We start from the raw sequence: 27,545 nt of genomic DNA, 5'->3' as shown, positions 1-27,545 counted from the left end.
AGCGTCTACTCTTGTGCTATTTGCATTGACTCACAGTAGCTAATTTCCTTATTTTTTTTTTTCCAGGGGATGACATGGAAGACTCAACTCCTCCTGGCCAAATCTCTCAGCGGCTCACTTTCACCAGGAATCCAGGTGAGAGACACAGGAGCCGATGGGAGCGGCGAGGTATCACTTGATGGACCTGTCACGGTCCCTTTGTATGTATTTGTCAGCCTTCTGGGAGGAATAGTCAAGCGCAGTATTTTTACTATGAGAAGGGACTTATTGGAAATCAGTTTCGTCAGAGCTGACCAGAAATTGAAGGCGACAAAGGGAAATACATATTTTCGAGGCTCTTCTTGCCCAAGACATTTAGAATTAGGCCATGAGTCAGAGTGTGCGTATTCACCCCTCTGCTGGGTGCAGAGGAGATCGTACCAAATTAAGGGGGGAGCACAGCGGGTGTCAGTCTGGGAAGGCGGGTGCCCTCTTCCTGCGGCTCTTTGTCACCCTGTTTGGAGGCGGGGGACATGGCCCATGGAAATGAACTCAAGGTCCTTATGCCAATGCTGTCATTTGTGTTCAGTGGTGGAGCCACTAGACTTCATTTACCTAAACGCACGCTGTTTCCCCCCCGCCCCCACCACCTCCTTGCTTGGCTGCGGTGGCTGCAGAACAGCGAGGTGTAAAATAGCCACACAGGTTCCTGCTCAACAGGCCGAGGGTGAGTTTCTCATCTCTCCCCAGGGGTTGCTTGTAACGAGAAGTTGGCCTCGTGAGCTCTGGAACGTGTCCACCACCACCCTGTATGCCTCTCATTCTTTTGTCTTTTCAGAATTAGCGCTCTATTTTAGACAAGTCAGAGAGCGGGCTGCAGAAGCATAACCAGGGCATCTGCTTTGCAGAAACCACGCACCAGTCCCCGTCTCTCCACCCTGAGTTTTAAGTTCTGACCCAAAGTAGGAAAATATGCAAATGCAAGACCTGCGCCTTGATTAGGCTCTTATCTCGGGGCTCTTCGTATATCTAAGGGGTGGGTGTTTGTGTGCAGATTTGATTCCTGTTTCTCCACGAGAAAGTGCTTGTAGATTCCAGAATGCGGCCTGTCCAACAAGGCACGGGGACTCTATAATACTTATATGGTACCTGGCGCCTTGCATTGTGGCCCTAGCACTGGACCGTTCAGTAGATTTTATTGTTAATAATGACTATACCAAGCCCACTTTGGCTTGGTGGCTAGAGCATCGGCCTGTGGACTGAAGGGTCCTGGGTTCGATTCCGGTCAATGGCACATGCCTGGGTTGCGGGCTCGATACCCAGTAGGGAGCGTGCAGGAGGCAGCTGATCAATGATTCTCTCTCATCATCGATGTTTCTTTCTCTCTCTCCCTCCCCCTTTTTCTTTGAAATAAATACAAATATATTTAAAAAAAAAAAGACTACTCAGTGAGGAGCTATAGGTCAGAGAACTGGACTAGAAAAAGCAAGGAAGAAATAAGGAGGCAACATGACATTGGGACGATCACGTGGAACTTGTGTCTTTATAGGGAAGCCGTAAAGACTTCCAATACAGGTGGGCAGCACACAGGAGCCCGGGGTTCTAGATTGTGTTGATCTGGTGCTTAAACCTTTGTTGGAAAAGAGACCAAGGGTTTACGCCACAGGGGTGGGCAAACTTTTTGACTCGAGGGCCACAATGGGTTCTTAAACTGGACCGGAGGGCCGGAACAAAAGCATGGATGGAGTGTTTGTGTGAACTAATATAAATTCAGAGTAAACATCATGACATAAAAGGGTACGGTCTTTTTTTTTTAGTTTTATTCATTTCAAACGGGCCGGATCCGGCCCGTGGGCCGTAGTTTGCCCACGGCTGGTTTACGGAGACACGCAGGAAGCCTGATGCACTTAAGCGCCGGGTTGTGACTCAGTTCTCACGGGAATCAGGAGGCCTTGAGGATGGAAGCCGCAGGGTCTGGAAAGGGAAGGGAGCCTGCCCCAGACAGCGGCGCGGACTGTTGCGCCAGGCATCGGAACCGGCGGAGGGGGATCGGGCAGCGTTTGGGTTGGATGATCCTGAAATCGCGTCAGAGGCTCTGCATAATGAAAACCACTTTAAAGGGAAGTTTGCTTTCCACTCTTGCGGGGCACAAAGGGCTCTGGCACAGAAACGCTTTTTCCAGTTAGGCTTCGTTTCATTTTCCACTTCAGATGGGTCACAGCAAATAAGCTGTTCTCCGTGGCCGCGTCTTGAATGTAAAATATAGTGGGTGCTATATAAACATGAGGCAACCGGTCCCTCTCCCTCTGTCGTCTGTACAGATTGTAAAACATAATAGAGTAACACATGTAATCAAACACCAGGGATGTTTCCATGGCGAGGCTGGCCGGCCAGAGATGCTTTTGCTAATAGAAGCAAAGTGAGATGGATGTTTAAGATGTTAATTCGCTGTATTATGGCAACGGCTTTTCTTTCTTTTTATTTTTCACAACTCTTAAGCTTCTCCGTTCCATCTCTCATGTCTGCTGCTGCATGGTGTTGGCTACTTAATACACATAGTATAGAGATGCATTTGCATTAAAAAAATGATCATTATTCCCCAGCCGGAGTGGCTCAGTGGTTGAGCATCTACCCACGAACCAGGAGGTTGTGGGTTCCATTCCTGGTTAGGGCACATGCCCAGGTTGTGGGCCTGATCCCCACAGTAGGGGGCATGCAGGAGGCAGCCAATTGGTGTTTCTCACATCCATGCTTCTCTCTCTCCCTCTCCCTTACCCTCTCTCTAAAGTCAATGAAAACATTTTTTTTAAAAAAAATTAAGGTTTTATACAATTGACTAATACAAGTAACAACTTGGTCTACAAAACATAAAATTCAGTATGAATGAATAAAAAGTAGAAATGTATCGTTCTATGATTTTCAAAGCATGTCTATAAAAATACCAAGGAATTGCTATTATTTGTCCTCCGGCTGAAATTCAATTAAGCATGGGCATGACATCAAAAGCACCGGCAACAAAACAAAAAATAGACAAACGGGACTATATCAAGCTAAAGAGTTCCTACACAGCCAAGGAAATAATCTCAGAGTTCAAAGGCAACCCATGGATAGGAAAAAAACATTTGCAAGCCACGTATCTAATAGGGGGTTAATTTCCAAAGTATATAAAGAACTCCTACAACTAAACAGCAAATGCAACAACTGATGACCCAATTGTAAAATGGGCTAAAGACTTGAATAGACTTTTCTCCAAAGAAGACAAACAATTGGCCAGCAGATATATAAAAAGATGATCAACATCGTTAATCATCAGGCAAATGCAAATCAAAACCACAATGTGGTATCACCCCACACCTGTTAGGATAGCTGATGTCAGAAAAACAACACACAAGTGTTGGTGAGGATGTGGAGAAATTGGAACCCTTATTCTTTGTTGGTGGAAATGCAAAAGGAAAACAGTATGGAGGTTCCACAAAAATATTAAAGAGGTTAAACAATTCTGCCTCATATTCCAATTCCTTTGGGAGATTTACTGATTACAGTACATGAACTTGCATCATTGTGTGTTTCTGTCTTTCTTGTTTAACTATTTATGATTGGTAGCTAATATCTAAAGGTTTATTTAAGTAGAAGTTTTGGAAGGTGACTTTTCTTAATTACAGATCATTCTTGTGAGCATTTTTATCTTTGTGATGGAAAAGGGGCATTTTGTATACTTAACATCTTTAAATGTGCCAGAATTCTTAAATGGAAACACTATGACTGAATTTATGAAAAAAAGAAAAAGGAAAAAGTTGATAATTTTATCAAATGAGGGATTTCAAAATATGCCTATTAGCCACTAGGTGTCATCATAAGCCACTATAATTAAAAGCCAGCATGATAATTTTGTAGGAAGTCAATAGCAACACTTTTGCCAAGACACTAAGTGACATTTTTATAGCGCTGGACACCTAGCCCTATTATTTTCACCCGTGTGATTCTATATCAAAGCATTAGGTGGATGGATGAATTCGGAATAGATTTTACATAGTTATTTTCAGAAATTGGAATAATTATAGTACTGAGGATTCTAGTGACCCAAACATCTTGTTTTATCAATGTTAAATAATGATAACATTTGTTACATCTTGGATGCCATTGGTATGCTCTTATTCACAGGAGAGGGAAGGTTGAAGAAACCCAAGACTGGTTCTTTTTTGGCGGGGGAGGGATTTGGTTAGGAGAAGCAGTGTCCCCTCTGACAGTCCTGTAGGAAGTGCATTGTTGGTGTAACATGAGAGGGCAGGGGCTCATCTCCCCAGTTGCTAGTGGAAGTGGGGTTCTGGGGGTGCCGCTGGAATAGCATTTCTGGAGGCCCCCATGGGAGGATATGACAGTAGAAATCTTTATTTCCATGGAATTACACCCCTGGGTTTCCAAAGTCCCATTTCCCTTAATCTAGTCATAGAAGAAGTGTAGCTAGGATTCCAATAGAGGTCAAATCAGAGCCAGTGTCCAGAGTTTTCTTTCCATGTTGGAGCCTGGTCCAGTACAGCATCAGGCTAGTCACGGGCCATTAGTCCATTGCGTATGGGGTTCGCCTGGCCTTGGGCCATATGGGCGAAAGCAAGAGAGCCCAGAGTCAAAAGCCACACAAGTAACAAAGAGAGCGAACTCTTTTGTTCAGGGGATTACGTATTCCCAAGTGTCTGTGCGGTTGAAGTGGCCATGCCCATTCTGGCCAACCATCTCTGTCCCCAAGTGTGGTTGGCAGACAAGTACCTTCCCAAGATCACCCCAGCTTTCCTGGGCCTACATCTACCTTCTCTATGTGGTTCCCTGGGGAGAGTGAAATTTCAGCTTCCTGGTGAAGCTGTCCACATGACATGCCTACAATGTCTGGCCTTCCTCCTCTGTTCCTTTCCTATTATTAATAACTGGTGAATTACAGGGGTGTCATTGATTGTCATGCTATTGGGCCCGGATCACCGGGTAACTTGGAACCAGTGGGCATCTCTTTTATCCTGTGCGCCAGTATCCAATGCTACACTTTACCTGCATATGAAAATTGGCTTTTTCAAGTAAAATACTCATTGAATCTTGGCTGAAAATGAAGATGTTAAGGAGTTTGCAGCATGGGTCTGTCCCATCCATCACGGACGTGTGTGTGTGTGTGTGTGTGTGTGTGTGTGTGTGTGTGTTTAACTAACTTGCTTCAGAAAAGAAAACAAGGATAGAAAATGGCATTTTGGGTTTTCTTTATCTCTACCATACTCTGGTTGATACTTGTCATTCTGTTTGATTTCCCCATATCGAAACCCCTTGCGGGACCCCCTGCTTGTTAAAACAGAGCCAATCCTCCACTTCTACAATGAAACTTAAGCATACTCCAGCCCCCCCGTGTAGCGAGGGCCTGGGTACCAGTCACACAGCACACGCTCGTCAGCTGTATCTGCACCATAATGTGAATCAGAGGTGAGTCGCCACAAAAAGGGGAACTTCCGAATCCTTCCAGTGAGAGTGGTGAGGGGCGGCCGTGCTGTGGGATCCGGTGCCAGACTGTGGTGCCCGGTGTCTAGAGCGTGGGCACCATACACCGAGCGTGTTCCGGGGTTGGAGGCAGGGGGTGGGGGGATGGCCAGTCTGTGGGACGGCTTCACGGGAGGACTTTGGGTGGAGTTTCCAACCTCTGGGCCTCCTGGAGATTGTGAAAGCTGATTACAACCACCTTCTCCTACGTGCAGTCCTTTATGCTTAGGGAGGTTTGTGTTTTGTCATTTTTCTTTACAACAAAGAATTCCAACTTAAGTACTTCCCGATCCCAAGGCACAAAATCACTGATGCCTACATTGTGATAAAAAAAGGCTTGTCACACTTTCTTACCTCTCTGCTGCCAATAACGAGCTGGATGAAATGGTGATGGTGGTGGTGGTGGTGGTGGTAGTGGTGTGAGTGAGTGAGTGAGTTTGTGTGTGTGTGTGTGTGTGTGTGTGTAATGTGTGTGTATATGTGTTTGTATAACAACAGGGAGCAATTTCTGCCATTAGAGGCCATGTATTTATTTGTTTGTTTAAGTATTGTATGCTTTCTTCATCACACACACAAGTTACAGTACCTGTAGCCAGGGGATTGTCTTTTCTGTAGAGAAATGGATGCTAAGCTCTTCTCATAGCCTTACCGTGTTCTGGGAGCTGTAGTTTCTGAATGCTTATATAAAGACAGAAGCAGATGACCCTATATACAGGGTGTCCCAACAAATGTACACATACTATGAATGATTTTAAATTCAGTGTTTATTACCACTGAAAAAGAGTGAAAATTGAGTTATCAGCTATTAAAATGTGTATACATATTTGGGGGGACACCCTGTATATAGGGGATTTGATTCCACAAGAGTTTTATTTGGGTCATAGGTTCTTTCTGAAATTCCAGACAGTTTTGTCAAAAACAATTTCTCTGTAATAGTCTGTGGACTTCAAAAAAGTCCGTATGATTCAGCCTGTGTGAAATTTATTTGTTTGACCTATCTTCACAGGTATTTTAACAGGAAGTTTACTGTGGCTCCTAGAAATGAAATTTTTATAATAGCTGCTTTTGCACATTGTAAAAACTCTAACTGAAATGGTTTTTTGAGGCTTTAACAACTTTGGGTTTCTGGTGTGTTTACTTCTAATGGGTGTTGTTTTCTTACATGGTCATTCAACCACACTAAAATAGAGGTACCATTTCCATTCCAATTCTTAGAAATAGGATATAATAGAAATAGAGAGATGATTATATTACATTATTGAAATTCACAACACAGCCATTTACATTATATCTATACCTACAGGTGAAAACATCAGCCATGATTTTGAGTAATTGCTTGTATGTAGATTTTACAGGGACTTACATGTTACATACAACTGGTAGTATTTTTTGGGGAAGGGCTAACTGATTTCAAATGACAAAACCAGTTACACAAAAGTAGATTATGATATATTGTGAAGAGCAATGGACTTGGTCTGGGAGACTTAGGATCTTGTCCTCTTTCTGTTCATAATTAGCACGACACTGAGCAAGTCATTAAACTTCGAATCTTATTCTAAATGAGAATAATGAGAATGCCTACCTTTTTAAACTCCTAATTTGTACAGATAATAGGAAGAAGGAGAAGATAACATTTTAGTAATAATGAGGCCCGGTGCATGAAATTCGTGCATGGGGTGGGGTTCCTCAGCCCGGTTTGCACCCTCTCCAGTCAGGGACCCCTTGGGGGATGTTCGACTGCCGGTTTAGGCCTGATCCCACAGGCAATCCCTCTCTCAATCTGGGACTGCTGGCTCCTAACCGCTTGCCTGCCTGCCTGCCTGCCTGATCACCCCCTAACTTCCCCCCCCTGCCGGCCTGGTGACCCCCCCGACTGCCTCCCTGCTGGCCTGGCTGCCCCCTAACTGTCCGGACGGAAGTCGGATGTCCAGAAGATGTCTGGTCGACCCGGTCTAATTAGCATATTACCCTTTTATTAGTATACATCAGGCACTACTGCAAATATATACATTCAGCTTTCCATCGACGGTGTAAAACAGTCTTTCATGGTAAATATTATCTCCTCTTTACAGATAATACAGATAATAATTGTGTTGCCTAAGTTCAATAGGGCTAGGCAGTAGGATGATGGGACTTGAACTTCCAAGTTGGTGTTCAGTCCAGGACAATGCGTAAGCTTTTTGTTCTAAAACACGATACAAAACTCATAATTTCACAATATGAATGATGTTTTAGCCAAGCCAACTGACCCCAGGTTCATGAGTCTTTGCTGTGTTTGTTCCAACAGCACTGTGAGCAGTTGAGGTGGCAAAGGGCATCCATTATGCATCAGTGTGAGAAACACAACCAAAGGCGGGATTCCAAGCAGTTACTAAAGTACTTTTGTTCAGCCTTCAGTGCTTTGTAAAATTCAGGGTTGAAAATAATGGCAACTCATTGTCATTTTATAAACTTGCTTTGGAAACATTTTTATTAGTTAAATACGTCAGGTCATGAACAGCCAGGTTTTTTTTAGACTTGAGGAAATGGTGGCCTGTGTCCATATTGTGAGGTAATTGGAATATTTTCAAAATCACTGAAGTAGAAACACATGCTAAAATGATAAAGAAAACAGAAAGCAAACAAAACAAAACCAAAAAGCAGAAAAAAATAAGTCCATTGTAATCAAGCACGTCATATATCTCTACGTCTTGATAAGGGTGATGACTCTTATGTGTGAAGTTAGATGTCACTCAAAAGCATAGGCCATGATTAAAAATAGTCGCTGTGGTCAGACATGTGAGACCACAAAGCGGAACAAGTAGAATCTTGAGCCACATGTATTTTTTTAGAAATGTCCTAATGCCCATTTATTTACAGCAACAAGCTTGGCCATTCACTAGCAACCAGGGCAGGAAGAAGTCATCTGATGTGAACATAAAATGTTAGTTTCTTCTAGTTGAATGGATATAATCTTAAAATCGTTAGCCTAGTGTTCATTCATAAAATAATTATATAGAAAATTTCATTATTTGTATAGCACTTTAATGCATATTATTGCATATGTTTTTCATAATATTATCTTGGGGAAGAAAGGGTAATTATTTTTCTTATCCCTATGTGATTAGTGAGGGAATGAAGTCAGAGAGGTCTAAGGTCACGTAGCTATTGGTGGAGCCCAGACTCAATGTAGTCACCTAATCATTAGCCTTAGTAACCATCAGAAAACATTATTCAGGTCCACTTATTATTTAGATGGAAGTTATGTCAAGAATCTGTTGTCAGCAGGTGGTTTAGTATTTAATAGAATCCTACAATTGTAAAGTGATCCTAGATCCTAGAAATTTAATCTGGCCATCTCCTTTTATTTGGTGTTGTAATGACAGTTCCATTCTGTTAAAATCCTTCAAAACCAAATTTTAACTGTCTATATTTGTAAAAAATACTAAAATATAGTTTGTAGCAAGATTGATCATATGATGCTAAGTATTTTTTTCTAATGTACAAGGAAGTCACACCACCACATATTGGAACACTTAGTATATATCTCTTATGAGAGAATATAACCTACAGCAGTTCATCTATAATTTGCTACATTATATGGTTTATAATTTAGTCTTCCCAATTTGTCTTTGGCTACTTAATGTACATTTTATTGGGAAAACACTAACAACAGAATAGAATTTATGTTGGAAGATGATTGAAAGCTTGAGACTAAAATTTTTCTACATCTTTAACATCATGTAAATAATCTATATCTATCTTATCTATATCTACTGTCTATCTATCTATCTATCTATCTATCTATCTATCTATCTATCTATCTATCTATCTAATCTTTCCACCTCTATATAGGTTACATTTATAATCTAACACTTTGTAATTTGTTTTATACAAATTCCACATAACTCCCCTATTTTGAAATATTCTGAATATTAAAATGTTATTTCAGCTGGAAATAAAACACTGTGATATAGATGCAATGTTATTAACAACAGTTGCGTTATACACTTGGAGGACTAGAGAAGGCAAAGACATTATTTTATGTAGTACAGATTATATCTACTATAAAGTTCAGAGATGATATACTAGTGAAAAACTAGAACATTTTTGTTAACGTGTGAGGTAAGGTACTCGTGATTGGAAGAGATGAAAGGTAGTCATGTCAGAGAGGAAGTAGGCAGCAAGACCATTCAGCATATCACCAGCAAATTAAGAGTGGGATTCTTCTCTTTTGAGCAATTCTGTGTTTATATTAGGAACATTTGATTGTGAAATTTATTAGATTTTTCCATTTTGCTTTAGTTGTTAAAAAAAATTCCAGTTAACACTGATTCAGCCATAGAAAAATTTACCAGTCTTCATGGAATAGGTTTTAAACTGTATTCCTGATTCCATTTCATGGGCTTAGTCTTATCTTTCTCCCACTTACTCCTATTTTTAATATTTTTCATTTTCTATTTCCTTCCTTCTTCCCTTCCTCCCTTTTTTTCTTTTATAACTATGTAAGTCATTTATATTACTTTCTGTAATGAGATGGAAACATAAATCACTTATACCCTAATACCAAATATATTGCCCCACCAGGGTAAGAGCTATTTGCTAAATAAATGAAGTTAATTGAGAATAGAATATGAAAAAAAGAGTAATCTTACTGACACTTTGAACAATGACATGCCAAGGTTTAGTAATAGATTGGGTAAAAGCAATGAGTTTAGGAAACATTGAATAAGTTTCCGTTCTAATCTGGAATTCTGGTACGGAAATGTGGAATAGCAGTGGGTATTAACAAGAAATGCAGATTTAGGTTTCAATACTGACATTTAACTATCCTACAAGCAATTAGCATTACATCATAATATGCCATCAAGGCAATTTTTTTATACTGAAAAAAATCAAAATAAAAACCGTTATTTGTAAACTTTTATACGAAATGTAACTCTTCAAGTGAAAATAAAAAATAAAATTTGTCTATGTACTATTCAATACACATAGGATTTCAATTTTTGTTATACTGAGAAAAAAAAAAAGCTTTTTTTTTTGGTTGGGAAAATAACGCTTCAAAAAATAATTGGTAGAAAAACCCACCAGTATCATTAATATTAGCGCCGTCTTGTAGATATGAACGAATGTTCGCCAAGCATGTATTTTGTATTTTGTTGCATTGTACACTGCAACTAATAAGCCAAGGAATCGACATATATATTAGGTGCGTGTACTGTTTCTAAAACCACAAACTAAGAATGATAAATTATCAATATAGTTTAGTATTTGCTAATTTTACTACTCTTTTGTTATGTATATGTAGGGAAGTTATAGGGATTATAAATTCAATTTGAGTAAAGTTTAAAACCATATATTTTATGATAAAGGGCCTTTAACTTAAGATGGCCAAAGCACTGATATTATATATTTGCTGTAAAGAGAATTATAAGAGTTTTATTTTTCTGATATTAAAAGTTACTTAATAAAGACTTGTTTCCATTAACTTGAAAAAAAAAAAAAAAGAAATGCAGATTTATGGAAAAAAAATGGTTAACTTTTATTTGAAAAAAAATCTCTAGTTTATAATCTGTAAAATGCTTCAACTTTTTGACAATCCGACCATGTTTCTGAGTTCCTTTAGAAGGATCAGGGCGTTCTGAGAGGAAGGGCAGTGATGGTCATGCATGTGTCATTACCTGTGGGCTTAACACCTAGGACTGTGCTCACCCACGCTGGGCATAGATAGGGACCCTTTTCTCTAAAATCACAGATAGTGTTAAATAAAGTTCTGGTTTTATATTGTCAGCATGATCACTCCTTCAGTTTTAGACCTTCCCAGGGTGCATTGGATACAAACATGGTGGACAGTTGGGGAGCGGGTAGGGGCATCTCAAGAGCGACATGAAAGAATGAAGAATACACCATGTTCTTAATAACGTGGTGTGTGAACTGAAAGTTGGCAGGAGTAAATTCAAATCTTGTGTTTGGGCTCCAACAATAGGGAGGCTTCTTTCAAATAAATTCACATGAAAATGAGTAGGACCTTAATGTGAGATAGTCCAAAAATGTTACATGATTAAATGAGAAAGACATACAAACACGGACTGTGGTGACAGAGGTAAAGTGGGGTCCATGCCATTGTATCCTTTACTCTCGGTGTTGGTCTCGGTGACACGTTTTAGGGGGTGTTGACGAACAGGCACATTCCTGGGTCCGTGATGCCCAGGGAGCAGGTTCTGGGACCAGTCAGGTCCTCCGGTGGGAAGTGCCTCGTTCCCAGGTCAGTTCTAGGAGCCGCTGGATGCTTTCTGCGCAGGATCTCACGGAGAGAATCTTCTCTTTAGGTGAGAGATGGGATGCGAGAATCTCTTCATGTGCCCTCCAACTCCAAGAACTTACGGGCAGGCTTAGCATTTTCAGCTGCGAATTTGTGTATCTATTGAAGTCACTTAAAAGCTTTTTAACACATGAAATAATTGAGCAACCACCAGTCTTGGCTACTTCCTTTTGTTCCGTGACTAAGTGGTCTTAGTTATAAAAAGTGTTGAGTGGGTGGAAGTCAAAAGCATCGTGTCGGAGACAGAAAGATGGTGGTTAATGCCCTTCAAAAGCCCATCACCACCCTTGGGTTTAAAATAAACTTGAGGAAAAAGATGCCTCATTTGGTCTCATCTTTTTTTTAACCTCTGGAATAACCGCAGGAAAAAGGAAAAGAGTCAGACTGTGTGTTGCGTCATTTAATGAAAAGATTAACGTTGTCATCTTTGGGTGATAGTTTGTGAGCCCATGTCCCATAGCTGCCCTGATGCCCTGTATCCTGTGAAGCTTTCCAGGATATGGTATTACATATACTACATTCATGGTATTATATGTTACCCTGTACATAATGCCTTATGGTATATATATACCGATGTTGAATTACACTGTGGCGCACCTAAAACTTCTATAGTGTTGTAAACCAGTGTTACCTCAATAAAAAAAAAAGTCAATGAAACCAGTTCCTTTGTAGAAAAGATACATCAACGTACTTTGCTATAATTTTGATGAAGAAAACGACCACTTTGTCACCCTCTTGACTCATTTTCTGTTTGAATTTAGCATACCAAGATTAGCCGTGAGCATCGCTAAAGGCAGTGGCCTTTGGAAGACATTTGGGTAATGACATTTCCTTCGTGACTTGAGAAGCCATCAGGGGAATATTTATTCTGTTCAGGACCATAGCACACTGTGGGGGCGCTCTTGCTCTCCCCCTCCTGCGCTCGCCCCCCCGCCCCCCCAACCAAGGAGTTGCACTCCTGTGTCATCAGCCACAGGATCGAAAGGCCAGGGTGACGCATACCAACCTCAGCTACATCAGCACAGGACCTTGGGCTGGTTCATTCAGAGTGAGGTGACTTTAACCTTCCGTCAGCCTGCTGGAGAATCAAGTCAAGAACTCATTCTAGTACTCACTGCAGCACATATGCCAAAAGTGGAACGATACAGAGAAGATTCGCATGGCTCCTGCGCAAGGATGACACGCAAATTCGTGAAGCGTTCCATATGTAAAAATAAACAAACAAACAAATAAATAATAATAATAAAAAAATAACTCATTCTAGCCCAGCCAGCACTGCTCAGAGGTTGAGTGTTGGACCAGGAGGTCATGGTTTGATTCCCTGTCAGGTCATATGCCTGGGTTACAGGCTTAATTCCCCAGTGTGGGGCGTGCAGGAGGCAGCTGATCAATGATTCTCTCTCATCATTGATGTTTCTCTCTCTCCCTCCCTCTCCCTTCCTCTCTGAAATCAATACAAATATTTTAAAAAAGAAAGAACTCATCTGAGTTTACCATGGATTGTACAGGGAAGCCTGGGCACTGGAAAGTCAGATAAAAGGGCAGGCCTTAGCGGTTTGAAGGGTCTAGAAACTCCTAGAGCTCTGTGGCCTCTGGAGTCAGGCCCAATAGCTTCCCATCTTGCCTCCTCACTTGGTAGCAGCGTCGCCTTGGACAAATGACCGGACCTTTATGAGCCCTGGTTAACCCACCTGGTAACGTAGAATGTAGAAGCATGGATCTTCAAGGGTTGTGGGTGAGGATGAAATGAAAAGGGTAGTGCCTGCTTGTAGAAATGGCAAACAGACGGGCCCCAGGTATAGTTCCCCAGGGCCTCCCATGCAGTGTCCAGAGTCATATGTTATGCTGTGAATTATGTTAGAGAGAAAAGTTATCTTTCCGTTTTCACAGACGTAGTCTTAAGTATTAAGAATTTGTTTTGGGAATCGTATAGAACCCTTTGAAGAGCAATAATCCTCAGAATGGAGATAAGTTATAAGGAATAGAGAGATCATGTCTCTGAATTGATGGCTTGTCCTCACTCCCTCACACATAAGTGCCCTTGGAGAAGTCATTTTGCTTTTCTAACCTTTTAAGATGGTCTAGATCAGTGGTCGGCAAACTGCGGCTTGGCAAACCATGGCTCGAGAGCCACATGCGTGTCCTTGGCCCCTTGAATGCGGCTCTTCTACAAAATACCGACTTCTGCGCATGGGCCATGAAGTTTAATTGCCCTGTGCGTGTGCGCCCGCACGTGGTATTTTGTGAAAGAGCCACACTCAAGGGGCCAAAGAGCCGCATGCGGCTCATGAGCCGCGGTTTGCCAATGACGGGTCTAGATTAGTGGATGGTCCGTGAGGTCCAAAAGGTTGGCGACCTGGTCTAGATCAAGAGTGGGGAACCGTCTTTCTGCCAAGGGTCACTTGGATATTTATAACATCCTTCGCGGGCCATACAAAATAATCAACTTAAACATGAGCCTGCTCTGTTTGGTCAAACATTTAATGAACTCACCCCTAACGCCTTGGCGGGGCCAGACCAAATGATTCCGGGGGCCTTACATGGCCCCCGGGCCGGCCGTTCCCCACCCCTGTCCTAGATGGTCTCCCATTCTTCTTCCAGGTCGAATAGTCTATGATTTTCTTGTGTCGGTGTACACCTGTTATTTATATTTATGTTACATATATGCACTTATATTTAAATCTTTCTACCTCTATCATAGTTATTTTTCCCCTGGAAATTTCCCTTTATAGTGTCACCATCCCATGTTGGGGGGTTTTCCTGGGAGAAATGAATGGTTCGAGCACATCCTGGAAGAAGGAAAGCCCTGGGGCTGATGGAGGTAAGCTTTGAGAAGGATGAGGAAGTATCACTTAGCAAAAGTGGTTACTGTGCTTAAGGAACTGGGCTCTGAAGTGTGAAGTAGATCAAATCTCCCTGCCGCTGACTGCTCACTTACCACGCCCAGCCCAAGTCGCGGAGCTGCACGCGTTACTAACGGTACTTTTCTAAGCATTTTTCGCAGACACGTTTTCTAATTGCCTTTCAATGTGGGCCTTCATCAATGTGGGATGAAGCTGGTCCAGTAGCTCAAGTCGACTATTTCCGAGTCTAGTTTAGTCAAATTTCCATGCATCAATCTATGTGGTGTTCTGAATCCATCTGTTAATACTTTTATTTTAGTTCACAGTAGAGAGTTCATTTCCGAAATTACATGCACATCACTTGGGGATTTCTTTCCTTCTCAAGCTCTAGGTAAAAATGTCCCCCAAACTTGAATTTCCTTGCGTGTGCAATCCAAAAACCACCTTTCTCTGAATTCTGGGGAAGAAGGGGAGGTGGAGAGCTTAAATGTCATGGTTTCTACCGCTTCTATGTCTTTTCTGTATTTCATGTGGAGGTTTTATTCGTTATCACCTCAACACAGGCTCAGACTCCTTGCAATTTTAATGGCCCAAGAGGACTCTATTGGGAAGAAAGGGTCTGAGCTGGATTTTGAAGGAATGGTGATTTTTTTGGATGGCAAAGAGAATGAAGGTTACCCCTGAACCCCTCAGATCAGCATCAGTTCTATTTCTTCTTAGCTCAACTCCAAAATAAGCAATCCTCCCACTGTTCCTTCTCTTTGCTACTTTCCCTCACTCTTCTCCCTTCTCCTGGGAAGTCAAATAAGCCGTCTCCACGAAATGATTCACCTGCCACCGCAGGGGCCTTTGTCTAAAACCTAATCTTAGAATCTGGTCTTTTGAAAATAGAATCCTGGTTCTTTATTTTTACAGTTGATTATCACTAAGTGAACAGCAGTTTCGTAATAGTGGGGATGCCCACAGAGTGACTCAGCAAAGAGCCACGTTGTTATTCTAGTCTGGGAAGCGGGAACGATTCCTTTAACAGATAGCGTCCAGGAGACAGGGTACCTTCCCATCTGCTCCGCATTGCTGTCTTTGTCGGGACGGGTGGACTTCAGCAAGGGCAGTGGCTGGATCAGCCTTCCTGAGTGGATGTCCATTCTGTTGGGCCCATGCATGTCCATCTGTCTGTGCCATCATCATGGCTGTTCTGTTCATGACCCCACGATGGGCTGGCTGATGGCAGAGGCTACCTGAGGTCACCTCGCACAGTCATCCTGTCTCCGGGTGGTGGACGATCTCTGCTGGGTGTTACCAGGAGATACAAAGACCCTCACACTTTAAAAAAAAAAATATATATATATTTTACTCATTTTTTACAGAGAGGAAGGGAGAGAGATAGAGAGTTAGAAACATCGATGAGAGAGAAACATCGATCAGCCGCCTCCTGCATACCCCCTACTGGGGATGTGCCCGCAACCAAGGTACATGCCCTTGACCGGAATCGAACCTGGGACCCTTGAGTCCACAGGCCGACGCTCTATCCACTGAGCCAAACCGGTTTCGGCGACCGTCACACTGTTGAGTGCCCAGCAGGTCAACCATATGCAGGTTCCCTGGACCTTCCTATTCCCAATTTTCTTTAAAAACATATTTTTATTGATTTCAGAGAGGAAGGGAGAGTGGGACAGAGATAGAAACACAACGATGAGAGAGAATCATTGATTGGCTGCCTCCTTCATGCCCTCTACTGGGAATCGAGCCCACAACCCGGGCATGTGCCCTGACCGGGAATCACACCATGACCTCCTGGTTCATAGGTCGACGCTCAACCACTGAGCCACACTGCCAAGCCAGCATCCTGTTCTTTCTGGGTGTAGAGTGGTCTGGTGGCAGTTCAGTGCGGCATGTCTTATATCAGTGCTGCTAGTCCATGTGGGAGAGGGCTTTGCCACCTTGAGCAATAAACACATTGTTCCTGTGTTTCCGCAGAGATTCACAGAAACGTTCAGGGAATCTGTGCTTTTAGTGTTTATTACTCTTCTACTGCTCCTTCCTCTTGCTCAGGTTTCGAACCTGCATCTAAGGGCAGTGGGAGTGTTGGGCACCTGCTGGACATGAAGTAGCCTGCCCCCCCCCCCCCCCCCAGCTCCGTCCTGCTGTTTTCAGGCCAGTGTGTGGATCACACAACTCTTCTTTGAGGACGAATTCTGTCATAAAGAGATCTTTGGCCCCATGAATTCAGCCCTGCTGGTTTTCCTGGTGCACGCTCAATTCCCACTTCCCACCTTGGCCTCTGACCTGCTTCTCAGCGCCCTCACCACATCTGTTGGTCATCCTGAAAGTGACTGGGTGATCGGCCAGTGTAAACCTCAACGTATTTCTATCAGTGAGGTCCGTCGCCCTAAACTGAGTCAAAGCGAGTGGGTGGAAAACACAAGTTGTGCGGCCTCCTCGTGTTCCCTTCGTGTTTATATCAGATGCAGAATTTTCCATCCACTATTCTTTTCCTGCTTCTTCGCCCTCACCTCCCTTTTCTGTGTTGTTCTTGGCACTTCCAGTTCTCAGTTACATCTGAAATAAGCTCTTCACATATTGTTCTCATCCATAGCTTACATCCTCTTTTTCCAGGCAGCTCTATCTCCCAGAACATCACAAGGTCAGAGAGATAACCTTGGCCGAATGTGGGAACTAAGTAACGCCGTGTTGTGACGTAGAAGCTACTCTGGTTTTTTCCAAGGCGGCTCCATATATGTCTTCAGGGATGAAATAAGGATTTTTTTTTTTTTTTAAAAAAGGGAAACTTAAGTACACAAATCAGTATCTTCACATTCATCAGGATAAAACTTCCTCGTTACTGTAACAAATCAACCCCGGATCTCAGCCGTTTTTATTTTCCACTCGCACACATGCCAGCTGGGGTCGCATGACTGTTCTGAGCGTGGAAATAATCCCTTCACGCCGCTTTGCTGGGGTCCTTTGCCATCACGGTGCCTGTCGTCAGCCCTAGAACGGCGCCCACCCCTTCTCCTCACCAAACAGAAGGAAGTTTTGTGGCTCCCTTAAATCAAGGTCAAATATCAAATTTCCATTCAAGGTTAAATACCGAATTCAAGTAAAGGAGCTGCGGAGAAGTAACCCCCCAGTGTATATTGACTGCATAGAAACATTTGTGGAAGGGTCTTTTTTGCTGCTCACTTTAAGAGGGCCTGGTGGACTTACTGTTTGCCGAGAGGACCCAAAGTCGGGGAGCGTCCAGCCAGTCTCCATCACAGCCTCCTGGAATGAGGAAGGAAATCATTACTTTTGGACTCTGCCATTAGCTCTAGTAAGAAGAGATGGGTGTGGGCACAGTGCGGTTAGTCAGTTAGGAGGATAGACCTATTCCAGCTTTTTCTGAGCCGAACTGTGCCAGAATGGACATGTATTTGTGAGTTCCAGAGCTCGCAGTCAAGCCGGCGATCTAGTAACTCGTGACGCCATTGGCATTGCTTTGAATTTAACCCCCATGTTGTTGGGCGACTGACATTGCTCTAAAGCCATACTTTCCCTCCACAATCGAATGACCCACCACCTTGATGAAGGGCCCCACCTTTTACGGAAAGAGGCGGAATTCCTTTCCCACCGTTGACTTCATCCCAGTCGGCACTGCTGTCAGGTGTCCTTGTATCTCAAGGCGGCTGCTGTTTCACAGCTGCTTCGCCTGTCCCCCCGGCCTGAATCCTAGACTTCAGGTTTTGTTTTTTAAAATTATTATTTTTATTGATTTCATAGAGAAAGGGAGAGAGAGAGAGAAACGTCCATGATGAAAGAGAATCATTGATGGGCTGCCTCCTGCACGCCCCCTACAGGGCATGTGCCCTGACCTCCTGGTTCGTAGGTCAACACTCAACCACTGAGCTGCACTAGCCAGGCTAGACTTCCGTTTTGTCTCCTGTTTTTGGAAGGTGCCCAGAACCCTCCCTAGAAGATTCTATATTTTGCCACTGGCTTACTTGTAGGAAAGTTTCATTTAGGTCAGTCTCAGAGTAAGACACACGATTTTGCCATTAGAACGATACATTTTTAGCCTTTACAATGCTGGTCTCAACAGAAAGGTTGGCACTGTTTCTGTGGTTGATGGGTGTTTTCTGTTTATAGATATGTTTTCATGGGTGTCTTGAGCTCCTACATCAAATAGCAATTATTTATATTTGTGATACTTTCAATCACTGTTTATTTCTTCCTTCACATATTTCAGAATTTTTATTTGCTCAATAGCAAATCGTCATGGATTCCTACTGATATAATAGAGCCTGTGTTTTCACACAGAAAGAAACTTTAGTTTATTCTGTGTGAGCTATATGGGTTAATGTGTGCTTTTTATTCAACATCATGAGTGGGGGGGGATCACTACCCTAATTTCTACCTTCTAAGAGTCTTAGTTTTCTATAATATGTCTATTAGAAATAATGTAAAATAAGTCTGAGGAAAATGAGTTTGTTTTAATTTTTTAACTAATATTTTACTTTTAAATTTTTAAATTTATTTTTTCCTTAAAAAACAAATTTTTATTGATTTCAGAGAGGAAGGGAGAGGGAGAAAGAGATAGAAATGTCAATGATGACCAGGAATCATTGATTGGCTGCCTCCTACATGCCTCCTACTGGGGTCAAGCCCTTGACTGGAATCGAACCTGGGGACCCTTGCAGTTCGCAGGCTGACACTCTATCCACTGAGCTAAACCAGCTAGGGCTATTTTTCCTTTTCATTGAATGTATTGGTTAACAAAATATACAAGTTTCGGGTGCACAATTCCACAGCACATCATCTGTACACGGTTCACCACCGAAAGTCAAGTCTCCTTCCATTACCATTTATCCCCCCTTTACCTTCCTCCACCTCCCCTCCCCTCACACTCCTCCAACCCAGCAACAAATGAGTTTCAAATCATCCACATGACCAGTTGCCCCTGCTTTTTTAGTATGACAACAGAACACAACCCGTGAACTGAGAATCTCAGATCGAGCAGTTGGATCAGGTTTCTTTAGCCAGCAGATGTCCCCGGAGCTAAACACATCTCTTATAAAACAGCCACGCCATAACCAACAATGCCAAGGAAGGGAAACTTATCTTCCCAAGTGTTCTTGTGTGATATCTTGAATTCATGCAGCTATGATAATATTTTCCTTTTTGAAAATGAAGAGGTGTCTGAAATGTTTGTTTTGACCAATCTGTCCAGAAAGTGGATGGCTCCTTAGCATGGCTTCTTGTCAAGACAAAGACCAGAACATTCATTTTATGGCCAGTGTGTGTGCTGGACTCCTCACGCTCCACAGCCCGCAGGGCCTGGATGAAGTCATGTGACAGGAGTACTAGAAATAGGACCAGAGTCTCTTGTGTTTATATGGGCTCAGAACACCTCCAGCCGACACTGAAAGTAACTCCATAGTCGGGTGAGGTGTTCAAAGGCCTTTATGGAGGAGTGATTCTTCCCGGGGCTTGAATAATTGGGCTTTGGAGCCTGGAAGGAGGTAGGAAAAGGAACTTTAGGTAGAGATTAACCAAAGTGAAGACCAAGGGCTTCAGGAAAAGGCAGTTAATCCAGTGTGACGTCACGGTGGGAAGGATACCCAGAGGGGAGTAACGGGAGCTGTACCCTGAAGGTCGCGCTGGGAGTGTTTTGAGGTCCAGGAGAGATTTGTATGTCATGAGAATGACACGTCCAGATCTGTGTTTGAGAAGGTGATGCCTGTGGCTGTCCAGAGGGTGGATGGAGAAGAGGCTGGAGAGAGGGGAAAAGAAGGAACATGATTTGCCAAGCAGTGAAATTTTCTATTAGGGCAGGGGTAACAGAAAAAAAGCAAGTGATATGCCAACTGCACCCAATGATTGTAGAAGGAGGGCTTGGTGATGGAATGAATGGGGGAGAGAAGCACCTGGTGATGATGATGATGATGATGATGATGATGATGATGAAGAATTATAAGGAGAAGGAGGAGGAGGAGGAGGAGGAGAAGAAGAAGAGGAGGAAGAAGGAGGAGAGGAAGAAGAAGAGGAAGCAGAGGAGAAGCAGGAGGGGACTGGACTCCCTTCCTAAGCCCCTGTTATTATATGACCTGCTAAGCCCTAGGATAAAGCTTAAAGCAGAGCTAATTGGGATGCTGCCCCATGGAAACTCAAGAATAATCCTTTTAAAATCGGATCTGCACATTGCCCCATATCTTCCCTGCGTGCCCCGTGACCGGACGTGCCTGTACTGAGGACATCCATGGTGTTTCAGTGTGGTGTGTGGGTGGCTGATGATTCCATCCTAGTTCTCCAGGCTATGCTGGATTCTGCATCTTCTTGATTTTTTTTTCTGCTCTCTGTAGGCAATCTCTCCAGAGTGGTCTTACTGTGCTACTTAGGTGACACTTAGGCCTTCTGCAGACTTGTGAGTGACTTAGGAAATGCCTTCTGGTCAGTAGGGGGCAGTGTCGCCTTGTGGCAGGAGCATGGATTAGACTGGATCCCTTGGAGATTCTGACTCAGTCAGCCTGGCAGGCGCCCTGAAAGGGGTGCTTTGTTTTGCTAACATTCTAGGTAATTCTGAAGGTTAGCTAAATTTGGGAAGTAGTGATTTGATCTTCCTGAGTCTTGGCTTTCACAGGATTGCTATGAGCATTAAATAAGAAAATGCATCTGGGTTTTATAAACCTTCAACCACCATAAAATAGCAGTTGTTACTTCTTTTTTCTTTTTTTAAAGAAGACCCTTGCTTGAATTTTTTTTAAAAAATCTTTATTGTTGAAAGTTACATATGTCTCTTTTCCTCCCCCCATTGACCTCCTCCAGCCTGCCCCCACCTTCTATCCCAGGCAGTTGTTACTTCTTGAAATAACTTTTTTGTTCCTTTGTAAAAGACTTTTTTAGTTGCTCATCAGTTTGAAGATTGGCTACATGAAAGCATATTATATTTGTTTGATTTTTATGCATTCTCATAACAAAGACAAAACTAATAAATTCTGTCTAATACATATATACAATACATAAAATATAGGATTAATTATATGATAGTTCCATTTAAAATTTTTTAAAGAACTAATGTTTAATTGCATCTTTAAAATAGCCATGTGCATATAAAAATATGTTAACAGCTTGTGCCCTTAATAGTTTACCCATAAAATCTTACTTTTCCTGGATGCATACTAAGTAAACATTTTGGGTTAAACAAAGGTGGACAGACCCAGGGAAATGTATCAAATTCCTAATTGTGATTGTATATATTTTCAGGAACCATTTGGGCTGTCTCATTGTAGACAACCCCAAATGAACTGGACGATAATTTTAGATGTTGAAGAAATGATGGAAAGCAGAAAACCCTTGCTTGAGTTTTTGTTAAAACTGAGGAATAAATGCCAGTTAAAAAAAAATATCCAGGAAAATTAAAAAAGGAACCACTTGTATGTATTTTAATATAAAACACGTTTATTATGGACACTGATAATTTAATTAACAAATATATCCTGACTTCCCAGTTTTAAGAACAATAGCTTAAATTAAATACATCATCCTTTTCTCCATCGCTTTCAAGCCCAAAGCAATCGAACAACAAGACAACACCAACACCACTTTGTGTCAGTGGTGATCTCAAAATATAGTCATCCGAATGAAAGAGATTTCAGCAGCTCAAGACAGTCTCTATAGAATAATATGCAGCATAGAAGTCCCTTGACCTTGAAGCTGATAGCATGTCTTAATCAGTTTCCAACCTTTGTTCACAGTTTCTGTGTAGCTGGGATGACCCAGCCCGGTCAGTTCTGAGGAGTTTTCTAGTCCGTAAGTCACTCTATGTCGCGACAGTACCAAAGTGCCTCCTTCCTTCCACTGGCTCTCATTTTCCACCCGGACCTTCTTCAACCCCACGTCTGGACAGCGTCCACGTTAATCCATTGTGAGTGCTTTCGCCTCTCCCCGGGCCTGTCCAGTCACCCCCAAAGGCCAAGTTGCTCACCCAGGGAGCCATCCGGGAACATTCCTTCTGGGTACTTGATACCATCTATAATTCCCTCCAGCGGGGAAATGGTCACTTTAGACTATTCGCTTGAAGGTCATTGAGAAGATTTAAGTATATATTCGACTTGAGGAACCTGGGGTACGAGTCCTTCTCCATAAGGGTGTATATGATTTTCTGGGCTTCGTCGAAACACGTGGGGGTCGGAGCTTTGATCTTCTTGGCTGTAGATTCTCGAGTGTGAAAGTCAATATTGACCTACAAAGGGAAGTTCTCATTAGTGAACATGGACTTCCAATTTATTGGATATTTTATGACATTACTGTGTGGGTTTTTTTGGGAAGCACCTCAAGATAGAGGTGCTTTAAGCCCTCATTTAAATCAGTTCAAATATCTCCTGAATGCCTATTCTAGCCCAGACCCATCCTAGGTGTGGCGGAATTAAAAAGAAATATCACAAAAAAGCCTTTGCTCCAAGTTAGCTCATTGTATAGTTGGGTGATGCAGAAAAGGCAGGCATGAAAAATTTAAATGTCCCTCAAAAAAGGGACATGGACATTTAAAATTTATAAGAGGAGAGGGCACTTTATGCAGCTGTTTTTTTGGCTCGAACCAAACATATTTAACTGGAAGGTGGGCACCGCTAACTGGAAGTATGTTGGCCACTGCATCGTATGTGTGTCTGTATTACATTAACCTGTGTTTTATCTTCATCCAAGATAAGCTAGCTTATTAAGAACTTCCTGGCATGCAACTGTGGCCATTAGCCCAGGACCCCATCACGTTAGCTAGTTTTGCAAAATGAATCTTTTATCCAATCTTTTCGCAGATACAGAAAGTTAGATGATCATGGCACTGAACTATATGAACACACACACCTAAGTAGATAGCTATGAAATCACGGCACTCCAAAAGGACCTCATCTTGCTATGTGTGCTGAAGGATATTTCTGCGCCCAAGTTCCTTCACACATGAACGGGTGGTCATGAACTTGATACTCACTTGTTTAGCAGCGTCTGAATGCACAAAGGATTTGTATATTTTCTCTGCCTTGCCATGCAGGAGATCAGACTCCGTTCTCTTGTAGTCCTCGCAAGCCAACCAGAACTCAATGTTCTCCTCACTGAACTCAGACTTTAGGAAACTTCCGAAAATGTCTTGACCAGCTAAAAAGAGAGGGGGGGGGGGGTTTGAGATACTCATATTCATTGAGCCAATAAAGGAATAGCTTGAAGAAGAACTTTGCTAGAAAATACTATTTTATGGCGGTTGCTAAAATAGCTGGGTCATGGTTTGTAGAGATGGAAAGGCCTAAGAGATGCCTTCATTTACAGTTTATCTGAGGCCGGACACACTTGTACACAGCTACAGGCTGCTGAGCAGTGGCTGTGAAACTGTGTACTTTGCTCCCATCTGCTAATTAAATGAAAATTCTGCTCTGCTAGAGGCTACAAAGCAACCTCTTTTCTTACGCAGAGTATATTAGGGAAACAAACATTGACAAAGGGTATTAACATCATGTTTATGACTAACGAGTCTAATTTCCCCGTCCGATTCACATTAGTCAGAAAATGTGAGGCCTGTACGTTCCCTGTGTGTGATGCACTGATTGTATTTGCAAGTGTGACTGCGACTTTCAAATGGGCCATTTCTATATCATGCATTGGTTTGGCTGAATTTTAAACTAAGTCAGGTCACAAGGTGGATGAACCTGGTTGAGCTGTGTTAGTGGCAGATCTCCTTAAGGTGTTGGTGGGGAGAAGAGGATGAGCTCACACTTGACAGACACACTTCCCATGGACCCCTCCCTCCCGCATCCTAATCCCAGTGGAATTGCAGTGGCCATGGTAAGAATAAGGTGAACTCATTTCCTTCTTCACCTTCTCTCATCAGAAATGCCTTACAACACTGTTTAAAAATCGTTCTTTATTGTACCCGTGTTGTGTCATGTGTCATATGATATCATGTGTCTTTGATTTTGAATCATTGGCACCTCTGAAATGCTTGCCACAGGCAAATGGGCTGAAGGAGTGAGTTCGTGAGTGTGTGAATGATGAAATACTAATTGAGTGAGGGACTGCTACTGATAAAAATACATGCTCTAGGTAGCTTTCAGAACAGCCGTCCACATGCTGAGAGGTTTAGCTGGCTTTTAAAAGTGTTAAACCTCAGAACCCCAGCACCATTTACAATTTTGCTCCTATACCGATCCATCCTTGGAAACCTGTGACTGGCTTGGCAGATTGGTCAGTGGCAGCACCGAGGGCTAAGCGATCCTTACAGGGCAACGAGGCACAAGGTGCGGAAACTACCTGTGACCACACAGAAGCTGGCATACAGCTCTCCACACGCCCTCCTGTCCACAACCCTGTATCTGAATGACACCCTTTAACCTGTTAGCCTGTTGGGCCGAACCCACACACGGTCGGGCTCCTCTCTCCTTACCTCGGTTGGCAAGAAGTTTCTCCAGAGATTGAGACCACTGCAGTACTTCATGAGCGGAGAGCCTGCAGGGACAAGGTTGGCACACGTCAGTAAATGTTTTTCGTAGTCAGAGCGGCTGCTGCCTTTTCATAACGTCACAGACTAAGACCCTAGTCCTGATACATTTTACTAAGACGTGTAAGGAAACAAAATTCCCCTTAGAATTACTCTCGAGGTGAAGTTTCCTATGGAATCACTATATAAAAATATCTGCCAATAGAATGCGAAAAAAATCCAAGTACACATCTTCCAACAGTGATAGATAGCAACTATATGCACACACATGTTGGCGTTTCATTTCTGCTGGGATTAATATGCTCGTCTCCTTAGGCTTGTTACTTAAAATAAGCGAAGCCCATTAAGCACAGTGTTAATCTCTTGCTGGAATACGGGGCGAATGCATAGACCACTTGTACAAGGTTAGTTCAGTGGGTTCGTGTACTTACATGTCCTTGGACCTGGACGGTTTCATCCCAGATTCCAGATGTGGGATCATGGATCTCAGGTATGCCTTCACGTCCATTCCGCTGCAAAAGACACCAAAGTGAGTATCCGTACCTCCTTAGTAGGATGCTTTTCATTGATAAAAAGAGAACAGCCTGAAATAAACTCCTCCCATGACTAAGGCGATCATGTTGTTAGATTAAGATTGAGCCAATTTAAGTCCAGAAAAATCCCCCCCCCCAATTGGATGCCCAGTCATGATTCACTGTTTAATACGACAGAATATACTAAGAACACCCAACAGGTAATTGCTCTGCTCCGGCTAAACGGAGGGCTCATTCCTTCTGCCACTCAAGAGAATCTCAGCCCAAAGTCCCCACGCGAGACAGCGAAGGGAACTTACAAGGTCTTGGGCCTCCTTTTCTGCGTCTTGTCATCCAGCAGCGAATGATCTGTGCCTTGCAGCTCCTTCGGAGGAGCGGAGAAGAGCATTCCGGGCATTTTGTGCAACCTGGGCGCAGGGATGGCTGCTCCTCGCATGGTCCTCATGGGGCGACTGTCTGCTCGCCCACAGCCCCGCTGCTTTATATAGCGCAGGCGGGCGGGCTCGTGCTGCTCAGCCAGTCTGTTTATCAGGCCGCGTTACCACAGACACTGCAAGTTCCTCCTGCCTCGCCGGGCTGTGACGTGGATCTTGAAAAAAAAAAAAGACTACAGTGATGCGTTGTGGTTGAAACTTAACCAAGTGAGAACAGGTCACTTGATTAGAAAGAAAGAAAATCAAACACACAGAGGCCCCACATCTGCAGCGTTAGCCGTTAGCCGGGTTTGGTTCCAGGGGACGCGCGGGTCTTCGTAAAACTGCATCGTTCAGGAAAAGGCCTCATTCGGAGTATTTATTGCATCACATAGAAACCCAGTAGTAGGGACGCTTGCCCTAATGCGTTTGCTAGTTCTCCACTGTAAAATCCATCCGATCACAGTATGTTAAAGAGTTCCTTTTTTTTTTTTTTTTTTTTTCCCGTTCAGGAAGCAGTATAATAAATCATTTTTTTTTTTTGTTTGATTATTTGTGCATGGATCCAGTAGGAAGGAGAGTAAAGAGAGGTTATTTTCACGGTTCCCGGCGCCAACTCTCAGCCCTTATTTTCAGGGCAAGAAATTCCCAGGTGGGGGCGAGGCTTTCTGCTGGCGAGACACAGGGTGATTTTAAGGGGCGCAGGGACTCTCATATTTATTAGGAGTATGAGGAACCTGTCACGCTGATTTTTATACACATTACTGCTTAGGATAAAAATAAAGTAAATTAAAAAAAAAACCCATGAACAAGTAGAAGTATAGTTAACACAAAAATATGCCTTACTCTGTAAATATACTGATGGTAAAGAATTGCATAGTATCAGAGGAAAAACTGCTCATGTTCAAACAAGAGTGTATTTGGACAGGCCAATAATGTATATCCATCTTCCGCATGTTGACAGTATCTCTGAAGATTAAAGTGTAGCTTTAACTAAGATTAAGGGCTTTTTTCAAAGTCCCAAGGAATGAGATGACGGATCACTGGTGGGGTAGCGGGTACCGTAAGCTCTTTGGAGTTTATATATAGATGGTGTTTATCTATGAAGAGCACAGTTTACCTTAAGCCTCTTTTGAGTTTTGCTCCTGAAAAGACAAAGCAGATGTGACTTAGAGAGGCTGCTGCTGGTGTTACTAGGCAAAGCTGAGAAAAGGCAAGGCAGCATGGATTTTCCTCACTTGGTTCTGTCATCAGGATAAAAAAATATTGGTGAAGGAATCACATTTATAACATTTCAAAGTCACTTCCTTCACCACCATAAACATACACTGTCGGCAGCAAGCGTCATCTGATGTTGGGAAGATAACATCGTGATGCATTAAGAAAGGCAACTGGTGAGATGAGTTGGCCATAGTGTGACCCAAACAGAAGTGATGGGGCTCAGAGACCAATGACATAAAGGCAATTGTTTGTGGACTCCTTGTGGTTCAGTCCGTACTTCAGTTT

At 42.8% G+C, this 27,545-nt stretch overlaps 1 protein-coding gene and 1 non-coding gene across 2 annotated transcripts; one reads left to right on the top strand and one right to left on the bottom strand.

The window, feature by feature from the left end:
• Nucleotides 1-12,898: 12,898 nt before the first annotated feature.
• On the top strand, nt 12,899-13,002 carry LOC118678985. The gene has a single exon (XR_004975081.1). It is a non-coding gene; the product is annotated as a U6 spliceosomal RNA (small nuclear RNA).
• Nucleotides 13,003-22,046: 9,044 nt separating this feature from the next.
• On the bottom strand, nt 22,047-26,117 carry RGS1 (regulator of G protein signaling 1). Its single transcript, XM_036355052.1, has 5 exons — nt 25,926-26,117; nt 25,525-25,605; nt 25,040-25,101; nt 23,597-23,760; nt 22,047-22,852 (listed from the first exon to the last, which is right to left on the bottom strand). The coding sequence occupies exons 1-5, from the start codon at nt 26,069-26,071 to the stop codon at nt 22,667-22,669; spliced, it is 639 nt and encodes a 212-aa protein (XP_036210945.1). The 5' UTR covers nt 26,072-26,117; the 3' UTR covers nt 22,047-22,666.
• Between the last annotated feature and the right edge of the window lie 1,428 nt (nt 26,118-27,545).

Source organism: Myotis myotis, unplaced genomic scaffold (assembly GCF_014108235.1).
Source record: "Myotis myotis isolate mMyoMyo1 unplaced genomic scaffold, mMyoMyo1.p scaffold_m19_p_21, whole genome shotgun sequence".
Taxonomy (NCBI): domain Eukaryota; kingdom Metazoa; phylum Chordata; class Mammalia; order Chiroptera; family Vespertilionidae; genus Myotis; species Myotis myotis.
This window is presented reverse-complemented; position numbering and strand designations above follow the sequence as displayed.